The sequence below is a fragment of the Caenorhabditis briggsae genome (genome assembly GCF_000004555.2).
Source record: "Caenorhabditis briggsae complete genome, chrX, whole genome shotgun sequence".
NCBI lineage: Eukaryota > Metazoa > Nematoda > Chromadorea > Rhabditida > Rhabditidae > Caenorhabditis > Caenorhabditis briggsae.
In genome coordinates, this window is record NC_013491.2 from 3,380,398 (window position 1) to 3,397,290 (window position 16,893).

At 37.6% G+C, this 16,893-nt stretch overlaps 4 protein-coding genes across 4 annotated transcripts; 2 read left to right on the forward strand and 2 right to left on the reverse strand.

Moving 5' to 3' along the window:
• Positions 1 to 30: 30 nt before the first annotated feature.
• CBG01915 lies at positions 31 to 1,138 on the reverse strand (the record flags this gene model as incomplete). Its single annotated transcript, XM_045238979.1, has 3 exons — positions 31 to 35; positions 164 to 242; positions 1,010 to 1,138. 3 exons carry the CDS (start codon positions 1,136 to 1,138, stop codon positions 31 to 33), a joined length of 213 nt encoding a protein of 70 aa, XP_045091975.1.
• A 1,265-nt stretch (positions 1,139 to 2,403) lies between these two features.
• Positions 2,404 to 8,084, forward strand: Cbr-mrp-4 (the record flags this gene model as incomplete). Its single annotated transcript, XM_045238980.1, is given in 9 exon segments — positions 2,404 to 2,466; positions 2,525 to 2,827; positions 2,948 to 3,407; positions 3,523 to 4,647; positions 4,700 to 5,020; positions 5,035 to 5,466; positions 5,513 to 5,977; positions 6,463 to 7,678; positions 7,724 to 8,084. The coding sequence occupies 9 exon segments, from the start codon at positions 2,404 to 2,406 to the stop codon at positions 8,082 to 8,084; spliced, it is 4,746 nt and encodes a 1,581-aa protein (XP_045091976.1).
• A 235-nt stretch (positions 8,085 to 8,319) lies between these two features.
• On the reverse strand, positions 8,320 to 11,822 carry CBG01917 (the record flags this gene model as incomplete). The annotated part of the gene is made up of 9 exons (XM_045238981.1): positions 8,320 to 8,522; positions 8,803 to 9,097; positions 9,349 to 9,505; positions 9,551 to 10,018; positions 10,088 to 10,211; positions 10,267 to 10,483; positions 10,536 to 10,631; positions 11,390 to 11,513; positions 11,554 to 11,822. 9 exons carry the CDS (start codon positions 11,820 to 11,822, stop codon positions 8,320 to 8,322), a joined length of 1,953 nt encoding a protein of 650 aa, XP_045091977.1.
• Positions 11,823 to 14,889: 3,067 nt separating this feature from the next.
• Positions 14,890 to 16,433, forward strand: CBG01918 (the record flags this gene model as incomplete). The annotated part of the gene is made up of 5 exons (XM_002643681.2): positions 14,890 to 15,072; positions 15,115 to 15,312; positions 15,363 to 15,495; positions 15,552 to 15,810; positions 16,301 to 16,433. The coding sequence occupies 5 exons, from the start codon at positions 14,890 to 14,892 to the stop codon at positions 16,431 to 16,433; spliced, it is 906 nt and encodes a 301-aa protein (XP_002643727.2).
• Between the last annotated feature and the right edge of the window lie 460 nt (positions 16,434 to 16,893).

A 16,893-nucleotide genomic window follows, 5' to 3' on the forward strand; every position in this document is an offset into this window, starting at 1 on the left:
ATCCTCCTTTCTTTTAAAGTAACATGACTTTTACGCTTAATTTTGCACCACCGTCACACATTAAAAAGTCCCCAAAAAACCAAAATTTTGTGTGTAAATATTTGAAAACACCCCTCAGAACTAGTAAAATAAAGAATTTCTTTTCGCTTAATGTTCGGCTTACCTGAAATATCCCATATTTGAAGATGAACAACAGTGTTCTCGTCGATGGGTAGGATTTTGAGAGCAAAGTCAACACCGATCTGGAAACAAAGGATGAAATGGGTAATTTGGCGACTTACAGTAATAAATAACATACAAAAAAAAATATTTTTAGGTGATTTTTGAATGTTTTGATCATTTTCAGGAGTCTGAAGCTCTACCGTTCCCGATGTTTTTGAACATTTTGGATGGTGTAAAACAGACGCAGAATTTCAAAAAATGTTTGAGCTAGATTTTCTCTAAAACACCTCTTTTTTGACAAGTTTTTGTACTGAAATTGTGAAAATTCAGGTGTTTTTCAGTATTTGGTAGTTCAAAGCAAATACAATTCTCTAAAAATTCATTAATATCTAATTCCATGTTTCTATCAAAGTCATCGAAAACATTTATGAGCCTTTAAACTTTCAGAAGGGATGGTGCATTATGTCGAATTTTTAAAGGCGCACATCTTGCTTCATAATTGAAATAGGAAAATAAAAATTATGCAACTTTAAAGATAATTTTAAAAGCTTTGATGTAATAAAACATTATTATTGGTTTTTCTGGGTTAAATCATTTCAAATCATGAAATTTAGAAATACATAGTTTTAAAAAAATCAAAAACAGATGTCTTACAGAAATAAGCAAATAGATGGACACCTAGAATATTTTGGGAATGCAAAGTTTTTAATCTATGTCTGTTTTACACCCTCTAAAAGTTTCTAAGTGATCGGTATTTAGACAACCTTCATACTCCTGAAAATGCTCAAAAAATCAACTAATCTTATCGATTGCTACTGTATGATAAACACAAAAAAAAACAACTTACTGTAGTTTTGTAGTTTGATGAGAAGACATTATGAACAAATCTCCGGATGATTGAGGTTTTTCCAACACCTGGATCTCCAATAACCAAGACTTTGTAAGAAATCTTGTCGTTGTTAGTGAGAGCAGCCATTTTTCAAAAAAAAAATATACTGAAAAAAAAACCTTCAGGAGGTTGAATTGAGGTCTGGGTGAAAGGAAGAAAGGAGAAATCACATGAAAAAAGACAGTAAGCAAAGAATAATGAGTGAAAATGACTCAAATCCTTAAAATAATATCTAATCTCCCAATAAATGGGCGGTCACCCACAAGACTGCGTAGCACATTGCCCATTATCTATCTTATCTACAAATTAGGCACACATTGTCTCCTTGTACATTGGTATCATCACATCATCCTTTGTTTGTTGTGCAGCAGCACTGGTCAACTCATTTACAGTCTTCACAGCCCCCGATCAATAACATATTGACCAGAAACTACAAATTTTATTGCATTAGGTATTGTTGTTTTGTTCTATTCTATAGGAAAAAAGAATTTATATAGAAGTCCTAAATTGACAAGCTTGCACTTTTATCGCTCGCTGAAAAAAAAACCGGCGCGCGGGCGAACTGTAACAGGCACACACTGGATTCGGGGTTTCGCATACTCTATCACGGACAAAAGCGGGAAAACCAGGAAAATATGAACTGATTATGTTTGGGTATCACTGTTTTAAGCGGGCAGTCTCTGATAACATATTGTCAGTTCATTTCGTCTTTTTTATTTGATTTTTTTCTCAAATAGGAAAATTTAGGTTTTAGTGTTCTTAGAAATTATTTAAAATATGATTTCCAACGTAAAAGTTTAGTTTTTGATCTTTAAAAAATAAAAAATAAATACTTGAGATTTTGGGATTTTTCGGAATTTGAGAATTTTTTTAAAAATATTAAGCCGGACCATTTTATTCCTAGATTTTAGTATAAATATTGACATTTTCGATGAGATCACAATAGAAAAATTATCATACCATGAATTCTGTAATAAAAGGGCCCCCACATTGTCAAGTTTGAGCTCAATTATCTCATTTTCTATGCAAGATATCGAAAATATTTTAATTGACAAAAAAAATTTCTGATATTATGATGAACAGTTTATCAGTTGACAAGATTTTTATATATTTTACAAGAAACCAAATAAATTGACTCAAGTTTTGAAACTAGGGGGCCCTTCTATTACATGTTTTTCAGTATATTTAAACCATTGTCCTCATTTTCCTTTTTTTTGAAATAATTCGAAAATTCCAAGTTTTTCTCCAAGAGTTTTCTTAATTTTTCAAAAAAAAAAAAGAGGATTGTATTTTTAAGCTTTGAATTTTCTCCATTATCTTTCACCTCCTCAATTCCAAATCTTCTTTTTTAGATGGAACCAAATTTAAAAGCAAAATTGAAAGGAATCGATGCATTTTGCGGCGAACGATATTGGGTAACTCAATTTAATCTCAACTTTTTTCTCTTTTGACACAAAATTCCCATTTTTCTAGGACCCCGAAATATGGAATGCCACCACGGTCCCCATTCTCACCCAATGCTACCAGCACACAACTCTGGTCTGGTTCCCCACAGCCATTGTCTTCCTGCTGGCCCCTATTCTTACAGCCCAAATCTTCTACCGCCGACCGAATCCCATTCCATGGACACGACGGATACAATTGAAAGTTGGGCTGGCGTGCGTGCTGATTGCCGATTCCTTATCATTGTTTACCGTGGCGATCTATGAGACACTGTTCCAAGGGTTCCCCTACGCCGTTGATTTTGTCTACCCACTGACGTTATGTCTCGCGATGGTGAGTATAGTTTGTTAGAATATAAAACAACAGAAAAAGGAAACAAAAAGTTTTTCAGTGCAATATTTTCTGTTATGAATACTGAAAGATCAGGAATAAATTGAACGATTTTTTTTCTAGATTGTCCTCACGGCTTTAATCGTCTCTTGCCGCAACTATGGAATCGTCACATCTGGAGGTCTTTTCATTAGTTGGCTTGTCTTCACCCTCTCCGCTGTCCCAGAACTAATGTATTGGATGCAACAAATGTTCTATCCTAACAAGCCGTGGGATTGGTTGGACTATCCCCGATGCATTTCCTTCATAGTTTGGTTCTTCTGTTGCTCACTGGAAACTTATCTTCACTGCTATGCGGACTACTCGCCGGAGGGATACAAATATTTGAATACAACAAGAAATCCGAGTCCAGAAATGACGTCTTCCTTCTTGAATCGTATCACAATGTGGTGGTTCAACCCTTTGTGCAGTTTGGGTGTTCGGAAACCATTGGAAGTGTCGGATTTGTATTCGTTGAATGAGGCAGACACTTCGAACTTGCTAGTGCCAAAGTGGTATAACTTGTGGGAGAAGCAGAGTAAAAGTAAGTTGAACTGAAGATTGGAATAAATTACCATGAACAATCTAAAAGAAGGCTTCCCTATATTTGAACTTTGAGCTCAATAAGTGTTCACAGTGTTCAAACAACTTTTTTTCAGAATGCGAAGAACGCAATCGCCGCCGAGCAGACGAAACCCATACTCCTCGTCAACGCACATCCTCCAACGACACCACTCCACTGCTTCAAGACCAAGGTACCGACGACTATGGATCTTTGCCAGCAACCCAATCTCAAGAATTGATGCCTTCTATTATCTGGACCCTTTTCCTCATGTTCAAATGGGATGTTATCACTGCAATGGTCGTCAAATTCCTCTCCGACATTCTTCTATTCTGCAATCCGTTGCTTTTGAAGTCCTTGATCCGATTCACAGAACAACTAGAACGTCCAATGTGGCAAGGAGTGGTTTTGGCATTTACCATGTTCATCTCAGCCGAGCTCTCTTCGATTCTCCTTTCTCACTACTTCTATTTGATGTATCGAGTTGGAACACGAGTTCAAACATGTCTCACCGCTGCTGTCTACCGTAAAACTCTCCGTTTGTCGAATTCAGCTCGTCGTGAAAAGACAGTCGGAGAAATTGTAAACCTTATGGCTATTGACATCGACCGTTTCCAACAAATCACCCCACAAACTATGCAATACTGGTCGAACCCCTTCCAAATTGGACTTGCTCTCTTTTTGCTTTTTCAACAACTCGGAGTTTCAGTGTTCAGCGGTGTCATTGTGATGGTTCTGCTGTTCCCTGTTAATTTCGGAATTACCATGATCATCAGAAAGTGGCAAATTGAGCAAATGTACTACAAAGATGAACGAACAAAGATGGTAAACGAGGTGCTCAATGGAATTAAGGTTATCAAGTTGTACGCATGGGAACCACCCATGGAGCAAGTGATTGAGGACTTGAGAGAAAAAGAGTTGGGGCTCATTAAGAAGGCCGCATTCTTGAGAACATTTTCGGATATGCTCAATTGCGCATCTCCATTTTTGGTGGCTCTTTCAACATTCGCAACTTTCATCTTTATCGATCCATCAAACGTGCTAACTCCAGAAATTGCATTTGTCTCTCTAACGCTTTTCAATCAACTTCGTTCTCCAATGTCTCAAGTGGCAGAGCTAATTACTCAAACTGTGCAAGTAATTGTTTCCAATCAACGACTCAAGGAGTTTTTGATGTCTGAAGAGCTCAATGAGGATGCAATCGATCATAGAGCAAGAGATAGTGAGTATTTGTTTCCTGAAAGCTCCAAAATTTATTGAAAAATTAATTTCAGACAGTGACGTTATCTGCGTCAAGGATGCAAGTTTGTCTTGGGAGTCTCCTGATGAGAAGCCTGTTCCAAGTCTGACGAATATCAGTTTCAAGGTTCATCGTGGAGAATTAGTCACGATTGTTGGAAGAGTTGGTGCTGGAAAAACCTCGATGCTTCAAGCCCTAATGGGAGAGATGGAGAAGATTAGTGGATCCATTTCCATGCATGGCCGTCTTTGTTACGTTCCTCAGCAACCATGGATGCAAAATAATACGCTCCGACAGAATATCACTTTTGGAAAACAGTTTGATGAATATTTCTACTCCCGAGTCTTGGATGCCTGTGCTTTTATCGAGATCTACAAATTCTACCCCTGGGAGATAGTACAGAAATTGGAGAAAAGGGGATCAACTTGTCGGGAGGGCAAAAAGCGCGTATCTCCTTGGCTCGAGCTGTCTACCAAAATCATGATATCTACCTGATGGATGACCCAATGAGTGCCGTAGATGCTCATGTTGGAAGTCAGCTTTTCAACTCTGTTATCGGCCCAGAAGGAATGCTGCGCAACAAGACAAGGATTCTAGTGACCAATGAGTTGTCCTACCTTGCAAAATCAGATCTGATTATTGTGATGAATGATGGAAAAATTGAATACGAAGGAAAATACAACGATTTGATGCAACAAGGAGCTTTTGAGCAGCTACTCATTGAATGTGAGCAAGAAGAAAGAGAACGAAGAGAGGCAGAGGCTTCAGACGACGAGAGTGAAGGATCCGAACCAGGAGGAAGTGGGTTTTGATTTATACGTCCTGAAATGATATGTATATTTTTCAGTTATGATTGAGAATGACTCTGATTTCGAATACGAGGATGATATGATGGCTTCTCCTATCATCGACCACGTCCTTGGTACCAGCCACATGTCCACGGTGTCTGGAATCATCAGTCGTCGCAGAACGTCCCAGGCAAAACAACGTCGTCGTATGTCTACCACAAAGTCCCGTACCGCTTCAATTGTGTCTGCTTCTACTACCAACACCCGTCAATTGACTGGAGCTGAACGAGTGGAAACGGGACGAGTGAAAATGGACACGTATTATAATTATTTTGGAGCTATGGGAATATCAATCGCAGTGATTTTTGTCCTTGGTATGACCACTAGTACGATAGTGTCGATGGGAAGAAATTTATGGCTTACGGATTGGTCGAATGATAATGCCGCAAGAACAGGAACGAATTCTACGGGGAAGACGATTGGAGTCCGATTAGGAGTTTATGCAGGGCTTGGATTTTCTGAAAGTGAGTTTTTAACGGTCTATGAGATATACAAAAAGCGTATTTTTCATTTAATTTTTGGCATTTTTAAGTGTCCAGAGCTCGGCTGTTCAGTTTAGATATCTTTGAAAATTTGGAAGGGTGTGAAACAGACATATCATGAAAATTTTGAATTTTCAGATCTTTTTGAATACGCCTTGCTTTTCAACTATTTTCTGACTTCTGAAAAATGCCTGTTTTGTCACGTTTTCAGAACGAAAACTGGCTAAAAAGGAGTGTCTTTTAGAAATCGTCAAATAGCTGACTTGCCAAGTTTCTAATGAATTTTAAAGTTCTACTAGGATATTTGAAAAAATCTTGTAAGTAAAAAGTTTCTAGTGTATCTAAACGTGACAGCCGACCTCTAGACTCCTGAAATGGTCACAATGGACGAAATTCAACTAAAAAATACGTTTTCCTATACCTTACTGACCGTTACTATGTATTTCTCAATTATTATATTGTTTCAGTCATCCTGCTCTTCATTGGAATGCTTTCCCTTCTTTACGGTGGTGTCTCCGCATCTCGAAACCTTCACGCTCCTCTAATGCGAAATCTCTTCCGGGTTCCAATGTCTTTCTACGACACAACTCCATTTGGAAGAATTTTGAATCGTATTGGAAAAGATATCGAGACAGTTGATGTCCTACTTCCATTCAATGTACAATTTTTCGCTCAGTGCTTGCTTCAAGTGGTCTCTACCCTAATAATCATTATGATTTCAACACCAGTGTTCGGAATTGTAATTATACCACTTTCTGTGATGTATCTGATGGTTATGAGATACTATATCGCGACGTCCCGACAGCTGAAACGTTTGGAATCTATCACCAGATCCCCTATCTACAGTCATCTCTCGGAATCGATTCAAGGCTCGGCAACAATTCGTGCGTACCACCTTGTTGATCGGTTCTGTAAGCTATCAGAATCCAAAGTGGATTCTCATGTCCAGTGCCGCTACCTTAACTATGTGGCAAATCGTTGGCTGTCAGTAAGATTGGAATTCATTGGAAATTGTATTGTACTCTTTTCCGCGTTGTTCGCCGCCCTGACAAGATCTACAACCACTTCTGGAGTCATTGGACTCTCCGTTTCCTACGCTTTGAACATCACCACAGTACTCAACTTTGCTGTTCGTCAAATCACGAAATTAGAGACCAATATTGTTTCTGTGGAGCGTGTGAAGGAATATGCCGAGACAGAAACTGAAGCAGAATGGAAGTCGGAACCTGGAAAGGAGCCGCCACAGAACTGGCCATCGGAGGGTCGAATTATCATGAACAACTATTCAGCTAGATATCGTGCTGGGCTCAATTTGGTCGTGAAGCAACTAAATGTAGAAATCAAACCACACGAGAAGATTGGAATCGTCGGACGAACCGGAGCTGGAAAATCGTCTGTGACATTATCCCTCTTCAGAATAATTGAAGCAGCAGAGGGTCAAATTATTGTTGATGGTATTAATCTTGCCGAAATTGGACTCCATGACCTTCGATCCAATCTAACTATTATTCCACAAGATCCGGTACTCTTCTCTGGCAGTTTGCGGTTCAATCTAGATCCCTTCCATCACTACACAGACGATGACATCTGGAAGAGCTTGGAGCAAGCAAATCTGAAAGATTTCGCCACGGCACATCATGAGAAATTGGATTATATGATTACAGAAGGTGGAGATAACATCAGGTAACCAATGCTTCTAATGATTAATTTTCAAATTACATGTTGTAGTGTTGGTCAACGCCAATTGGTCTGTCTGGCTCGTGCACTTCTTCGTAAAACTCGAGTATTAATTCTGGATGAAGCAACTGCCGCTGTTGACGTCTCTACCGATGCGCTTATTCAGAAAACTATTCGTGAAGAATTCGAAAATTCCACAGTTCTCACCATTGCTCATCGTCTAAACACTATTATGGATTACGATAGGTGCTTTTATTTTTTGGACCACATCATCTATCTTTTTTATTTTTTTTCCAGAATTATCGTGCTCAACGATGGAAAGGTTGGCGAGTTCGACAGTCCACAGAAGCTTCTGGCGAATCGTGCATCCGAATTCTATTCAATGGCTAAACGAGCTGGTTTGGTACACTAGTGCCTTGTAACTTAACTTTTTTCTTTAATTTTTTTCCCACCGATAATCATATCTGTCGACCTTTTATTTTATGTTTTTGTTGATGAATTCCTAATTCTTCTCATTTCTCAATACCTCACTTTTTAATTATGTTATTATTTTTTTATTAATTTTTTTTCAAGTAATACAAGTCGCAAAAAAGTACACGTAAAATGTTAAAGTGTTCAAAAAGTCTGTTGTTTCGATTTCTCAGAATTTATTCCTCATCTTCATCTCGATATTCTCGTTCTCGACTTTCGGGAAATTCTACCATAGGCATTTCTTCGGGAAGTTTCACGGATTTTGAGAGCCAATAGCAGATTGCAGCAAATATGATGGCAAAGATTTGGAAGAAACTATTGACTCCATGGAACATTTTTGTGAATTTGTCATTGTCATAGAGGACGCAGTTTCCACGTTCTGGAAAAATCCATAATTCGATCCATGTTAATTACCGTACTTCCTCTAACAGAAACCCACGCATACCTTCATCTTCAAGCTCCATTATCTCGATTTCTGCAAGAGATATCAAAAATTTGCCAACTAATAAAATGTTTGTCATAATATCATTAACATTTGATTAGTTGACAAATTTTTGATATCTTTCACAGAAATCGAAATGATTGAGCTCAAAGTTAGCGGTTTGAGTGGGCTTCTATTAGAGGTAATACCGTATTTTTAAAATTCATCAAAATCTTACCATTAGGACACTGCCTATTCCACAGGATACAGCAAAGATCAATAAAGAATCCATAAATAACTGGCGCCGGGATGAATCCGAACAAGTTCGTAATAAAAGATGCCAAACTCAACGCAATAACCTTCTCCTCATCGAATACACTCCTCAGAACTATCATCATTGTCACCATGAAGAATAGATTTCCCAAAAATAGTCCAATCATCATCACAGCTAAGTAAGCAAAGAAAATGTCGCATTCCGGATGGGTTAATCCTTTTTCTACAGCGTTTCCGTACACACACTGGCAGTTGGACCACTGAAAATTGGTGTTTGGTAATTGGTTTGTAGAAAATACAGGTCCATCGGAGAAGAGAGGTTCTAAGTTAGCACTGTCGGTCCCATTTTTCAAATGCGCAAGATCTAAGAACCTTAAGAGCCGAAAATATTCAAATTTTCAGAGTTGGAGTCTCAGCATCTTACATTAGGGTATGAGACAGTGGCAATGTTGATAAGACTAATGGTCCTAACATGGAACCTCTCTTCTAGGATACCCCCACAAAAACTCACTGTATTGGAGAAAACATCGTAATCTGTGCATCCGGCATGGCAAGGAGAGTAGAAGTTCTGCCCGTTTACAGTAACACCATCAAACTTCAAAATGGTTTCACAGTTGCAATAAGCCAGACATTCTTGCTCTCGTTCTTGGTGATGATAGAAGTGCCATCTGAAATTCTCTTTTGCTCATTTTAAGCAATTTTCGAAAACTCACCTGTCCGCATAGTCTACATAACTGAGACCTTCTACTTTCGGTTGAGAGCATCCCAAATTCATTCCAATGATATAACTAACCAGTATCACTACCCAAGACATCAGAAGGCAAATAATGGAGGATCTTGGTGCAATATTATATCTAGACAGAATCCAACCTCCGAGAGCTGTTGATACAGCAATGGCTCCAACTGATATAATACCAGAGTAGATATCAGCCATACTAGCGGACCGTCCGTATTGGGTTTCAATGAATTTTGGAAGATAAGTTTGATAGCCTCCGATCAAGTATGATCCGAACATCCATGCGATGACCATGGTGATGTAGACTTTATTGGTGAGGAGTTTTTTGAGGACCATTGGGAATTCACGGAGGAATAATTCAATATTTTCTTTGAAAGTTAGTCGATCTTCCGGGCTCACTTCTGGTCGCGAATGTTCCAGCATCAAGTGGAAAGAGTCAGGATGCCTGGAATGTTTTTAGAGTTTTCCCAATCAGAGTAAATCTGATTTCATTCAAAGTTTGAGTGAAACTAACTTATAAGTTCTTGGGAAAAAGAAAAAGGGAATCGCCAACAACAGATACGCAGTTCCGCACAACAAAAAGCCCATCCACCATGCTCCGATCCAATGTTCATCGTGTGTGCCAATATGATCGGGTGCTAAAAAACCAAGATTCGTCGAAAAAGAAGTACACAACACTTTTTTTTTTCTCACCATCCCCAAGCGTTGTGTACACTCCGTTTAAAATTGAAGACAGCAAGAAGCCTAGTGCAGGTCCGAAAGCGTACATTGAGGTTAGAAGACCAAGAAGGAATGGAGATTCTCTCTTCTGCTTCACATTGCTGTCTATGTAGACGTAAGCGATGGTGTTGAATGGAGCGGCGAAGATTCCGGCGAAGAGTTGACCGAAAGCGAGAATAATAAAGGCGTTCTAAATTTTTTGAATAAAATTGTTTGGTTATTGGAGGCATTTGAAGACTTACTGTGTGCTCTTTGTGTTCTCTCCAACAATCTTCTCCTTGAGAGGAGATTTCACGGCGCCCATTGACGTCACAATTCATCTCCATAGCATACGCCTCCTGAAAAGTGGAATAACCCAATATTTACTTGGAACTGGCCAAAAATAAATCATGTTTTGACTTTAAAAAAAACCAACATTGTAGTCCTGAATTTTCTAATTTTTCTGGCAGTTTCAAAATGCTAAACAAAACTAAAGAGTCCATTTTGTAATTCCCAATTTTTCCAAAAATGCAATAAAGCGACACAACCGATTTGAAATCATTCCTAATTTTCAATTTATCGGTTTTTCCTGTTTTCAAAACGGGCTCCACACTCTCACGTTTGAGCTCAATTATCTGCGTAACTATGAGAAATATCAAAAATTTGTCAACAAAAAAATTTGTGTGATATTATGATAAAAATGTTATCAGTTGACAACTTTCTTTTTATATTTTCAATAGGATTTGAGATGAATTGGCTCAAAGCTGAGAGGCCTTTCTTGTACAGGTATTACGGTATTGATAGGATGGAACTTAGCAGCAAGATTGTTAATTACAAAAATGAAGGCGTTTTTATTTTTAGTATTTTTAAACTTTTCAGATAAATCTATCAATTCCGGTCCACTTTTCCAGGACTCTAAATTTTACTACAAAAAATAAAATTTAGTAATTTAAAAGTTTTTTGAATTTATTGGAGATTTCAGAAGCCTAAATTACCCTATTCTTTTTTTCGATATTTTGAAATTATCGAGATTTGTTTTTTTTGGTCCCTCTTTCTTCATCTCCTCCATAATTTACCACAATTTTGCATTTCATTTTTCTATTTCTCTATTCCTCACCTTTTTCTGCAATAACTGCTCTTGCGTGTAATCAGCGGTTCCATAAAACAACACCGGAAGTGCAAGCATAAACATTGACAATGAACTCAGGATGACGCCTGAAATTAGTTTTCCATTATTTCGGCTGAGTCATTACCCCAATTTTCAAATTAAAAAATTCTAACAAACCAATTCCAGTAATTCTTGGCAAGTGGTAGTGAGATCCGATGTACCCGATAAGGAGGATAGCCATTGTGTGTCCGATATCGTACAAAGACAGAAGCCATCCAGATTTTTCTGACGAAAATCCGAAGCGCTTCTCCAACGTTGTCAACATCCCCACAACATATCCCAAGTATGTGCCTTGCACGGCAATGACCAGCACCATTAAAAGTACAAATATGTTAATTGAAAATTTGTACTTTTTGCCGGGTAAGGGTGTCCGGTCCGTCATTTCTGAAAGTTCAAAAATACTATTTTAATATAATAATAGCTTGTAAGTTGAAGAAAAACATGAAAGAAAAATTGTGAATACAAGAATGGCACATACACAGTTAATGTTTGTGTGTGCTTGATAAGAGTGTTGAAAGAAACAAGAAGAAGAAAAAGAGGAGGAAAAAACTGCCAAAAAATAGTGACTCATCACGAAAAAAGTATTTGACACAGAGACCGACGGAGGTGAAGGGGTGAGAGAGTAAATAGGGATAGATGCCAACTCCCCTATTTACCTACTACGACCTAAGAAAACGGCTAGGTTGAAATTTCGTATTCTTATATATGTATGTTTTGAGTTTCACATCAATTCATATTTAAAAAAATGATAGCGAGAAAGGTTTTTGATGGATGTTTGGTAGACATTGGGAGACTAAAAAGTTAAAAGATGAAACCGATTGATCCACGTTGAAGACAAAAAATTAGTACTTCTATTGCGTATGTTTGAATTGGCGGGAAGAGAAGGTCCTACTCGGAGACATAAACGCCATAATGGTGACTGTCGTCTTCTGGGAAAAAAAAGGAGAATGGAATTACAGGAGACGGAGAGTACCAAGTGTCCTTCATCGGAAAATAATGCATTACTCCCTAGTACTGGACAGTTTCTTGTGTTCATGATGGCAGGGTGAATGGATATGGTTGCGAAATTTGATGGAATTGTTTCGAAATTGGTTTTATAATTAGCATGTGGGAATGTTGGGATGGTTGGAGGAAGGGGATTTTGGTTGTGCTGGCGTCCCGGAAAGCAGAAAACATGGTATGAAAAAACCCGTATTAGAAGGGCCCTCTAACGTGTAACTTCAATCTTTGAGCCAATTTATCTCGGTTCCCGTCAAAGATATAGAAAAGTTGTCAACTGGTAAATTGCTTATCATAATATCAGGAGTGTTTTGACTCTGAACAAATTTTTAATATATTGCCTCGGAATTGAGATAATTGAGTTTAAACTTGGCATTATGGGCGTCTTCCATTACCGGCTTTACAGTAAACATTTATGGAATAAAAGAAATTTTTGGATTCTATCTGGAAGTTTTAAAACCAATTGTCACAAAAATTGAAACCTAACAGTTGTTTTCATTTTCTATACGAAAAAAAAATACTTTTTAAATAAAATTCGATCTGTTATTTTCCTGAAAATACATTAAAGTTTGGTCCGAGTCTTCTCTATTTTTTTCAACTTGTCGGTTGGAGTATCTTCTGCTCTACAATTTCTGGCGACACGAATTCAGGCATGGTAGCTAAGCAGGTAACGGTGCGGCACCTCTAACAGTGGGTCCACAAGTTCAACTTCTCGAAAAGCACCTACGAAAAAAATTCAAGATTTTTTTTTCATGCCCAACTCTTCAATTTTAATATTTTCCATATCCTAAATTCTATTTTCATGCACACATATGTACAAAAGATCGCGACCACCGCACGTTTCACCAATATCGAAAAATCATTATCTGATGAAGGTGCGAAGCCGTTTTTCTGCCTATCTAGGTTCGAAATTTAGCGACACCTCAATACCCTCTCCATTTCTTTTCTCTTTTTTTCGTTATCCCGTTTTCCAGAAACGGAACTTCCTACCTCTCGCTGGGCTTCTCTTTTTGATGAGATTTGTTGCCGAATGTGGAAGTTCGGAGGAGAATGTGACGGGCAGCGAAGAAGATCGGTATCTTGGATATTCCACATGAAAAGCATTTAGAGAGGAGAAGCTTCTCGCGATTTCCTTTTTGCTGACTTCTCAATTTTTCCTCTGATATTCAAATGTGGAACACTTCTCTAACAGTAAGTTTGTTTATATATCCTTGTAACTTTTATCTTTCAGCTAATATATCTCGGTTCCTGTGATATCAAAAAGTAGTCGACTGGCAAAATATTTTTGATATTATAATGAATATTTTGTATGTTGATCACTTTTTGATATCTTTTATAGAAAACAAATTATATAGGCTCGAAATTGATGTTGTTCTATTCTAATTTGCAAAAAAAGATTGAATACGCTTCAGATTTAGTACTCCAAAAATTAATTTTTGAGCCATATTATGAGTTTTCGCGACATACTATTAGCCTAAAAATTCCAAAAATTGAGTTTTGGCAACATAATGAATTTTTTGACATTAACATCAATCTGAATTTCCCAAAAAATAATTTTTTGGTCATACCCCCCTTATCTAAACTGTCGAATTTAAGCCGTATATCTCGTTTCCTGTGAAAGATTTAGAAAAGTTGTCAACTGATGAAATGTTAACCATAATATTAAAAACATTTTGTCAATTGACTATTTTTTGATACCTTTCCGAGAAAATGAGATAGATGGACCCAAAGTTAGCGGTGTTCTTATGCCAACGAACAAAGTCCAGAAAATTATTGAAAACGTTTTTTATCAACGGAATATTTACAACTATGATACTTCGGCTATATCACAATAGACGAAAGGCATCTTCGAATTTTTAATATGATCAATCCTAGTTCCTCCTAAAAGGTTGCTTATTAAAATTGCTAACGATAACAATGTAAATTTGTCTTTTTTTTCAAACTACAGGTACAATTTTGTCAACTGATAAAATTGTGATAATATTATGACAAACATTTTATCAATTGACAAATCATTGATATCTTTTGAAGGAAACGACATAGTTGAGCTCAAAGTGTACGGATAGCGTGGACTTATATTAGCGCATTTGCAGTATTTCGTTCCAATGATTTCCAGGAAAATGTTCAATCCTTTTTTTCAGATATCCGTATTCCTCCGCCGCTACCGTACCTCAATTTCGTTATGCTCATTGGTCATCGTATTATTTCTAGTGAACATCTCAATCCATTCCAAAAACCAAGGAGATCTTCTGACAGCACAGGCAAGTTCCCTTATCTTCACATTCATCCATTCCAAAAGTGACGCCGGTCAGCCAGACAGACCTTTTTTGGAAAAGTCTACCAATTATCTAACCGTTCCGTTCAAACGATTTTTCATGAAAAAATGGAAATTAATTTTTTAGAACAAAAACAATGCGGAACCAGATTTCTCGATAACCGAAGAGTTGCGAATGTTGCGATTAGCATTTTTGAAATGGAGGACTTGCATGAGAGAAGTGCTTGATGATCATCAGTTGTCACTGGATGACATGGATCCTGAGGATCCACAGTTTAGTTATTTGAAGTGGTTGGTTAGTCAAGCAGAGAAGAAACACAAGGAAGTGGATGAAGATACCGGCGAGAATTTCGATCATGTAAGATTTGCTTTTCTGGATAGATCAAGTGATGAAATTTAGCTCTGGCACAAATTGGGATCCTATGCAGATAAATGCCGATCGAAAACTGATTTATGGCATATGGAACCTGAAACTGTTGTTGGTACAGCTCTCAAATTCTTTATGCCATCCCCATCGGACACATCTGCGACATTTGTGAGAGTTGGAATTGGGGCCAATGTTTCTATCGAGAGATATTTCAAAAAGCGATTATCACCGGTATTTCGGAAAGCGATAATAGACTATCCTTTGAATTTCTTCATTTCCAGGACTCGGAATTCTACGGAGCTGATCCAGTTTTCATGGAAAACTCGCAAATATATTCTCCTATTGGTATCTTCTTCCCATTCGCAGTTGGTAATGAGACTGGATTGAAGCAGGCAACACTGAAATATTCAACTGGTAATTCTCTAACTATAACTCAGTTCAGTCAGTCATATAAGCTTAAAAATATTCAGAACGAGTTTCATCGAAATTTGTCAACCACATTGGAATTGATATCTTCTTTAAGAACCTCATACGGAAAGATATCATTGACTACTTGATTTTCGAGGGAGACGGAGGAGAGTATGATATGATGGCACATTTGGCAAAGGATGGTACTCTGGATAAGGCGGGGATCACAGTTTGTCAAATTAACATTGAATATCATCTTCCCAAAGAGATGAAGGATCCGAGGAAGGAGATTTTCCGGAAACATATCGTTCAATTTGTTCGGTAAATTATCTATAAGTTCTAGAGCATGCACAACAGATGTACATGGTTATTGTCTGATAAGAAAATGATTTTCTGAAGAATCTGAAATAGAAAACTCTAGCAGGGCGTAACTTTTGATTTACCGTAAAACCTGTAAGGAGAGTACCCATACTGACAAGTTTGAGCTGATTTATCCCGGCTCTCATGCAATATATCAGAAAATTGTTAGCTGATAGAATATTAACGATATTATGTCAATTAATTTATCAGTTGGCAGCTTTTTTATATCTTTGACTTTGACATGAGTTCTTTAAGTTTCAAAGTTAGTCTCTTCTCTGAGTGCCATTTTAGAATGAAAGTGGTCGTCGAATACAAATTCCAAGGTTGTATCCGTATGTCTGAAATTCAGAGATTCCGCAAACAACTAGTAAGATCACACGCTTAGTTTTGACCCCTTCCCACTGAAACCGACTAATTCAACATTTCTAAACCCCATCTTCTCAATTTCCAGAGATCGAAAATACACACTGCTCTCGGTCACAAATATGGGTAATCTACGAGTCTTCTGGGTGAACACATCATCGTTGGAATGCGCCAGGCGGTATTTGGAACGGTTATTCTCGAATGATGTCGATTTGGTTTGATCATTAATGAATAGTTTAGATATATTCTGTGTTTTTTCTTTTTTATTAGGAACATCGATTCATTGTTGCAAGCTCAAAAAAAAACACTTGGGATCTTTGGGGGGGGGGGGGGGGGGGTTGGCAAAATAAAGACATGGAAATAAGAGAGAGAGAGAAAAAAAAATAAAAAATAAATGCAGTTTTTCACTGGAAAACAACGATTTGCTATTTTTTTGGGTTTTGCTATTTTTTTGGATTTAAAAGCAAGGCTGGAAAAAGACACGAAATAAATAGTCTACGGAGTCAGAGCGATGTAAGTTTGAACATGGGAAAGTTTTCGAAAGTTATAGATTGGGAAAGGCCTGAAATGAACATCTTGAGTGAAGGGTAATAATGTCGGAAAAAGAGAGTTCGAGGGAATGGTCGGGAAAAACAGAAGAATATTCAGGAAACCTGAACTGTTTCTGGGAGATTGAAAGCC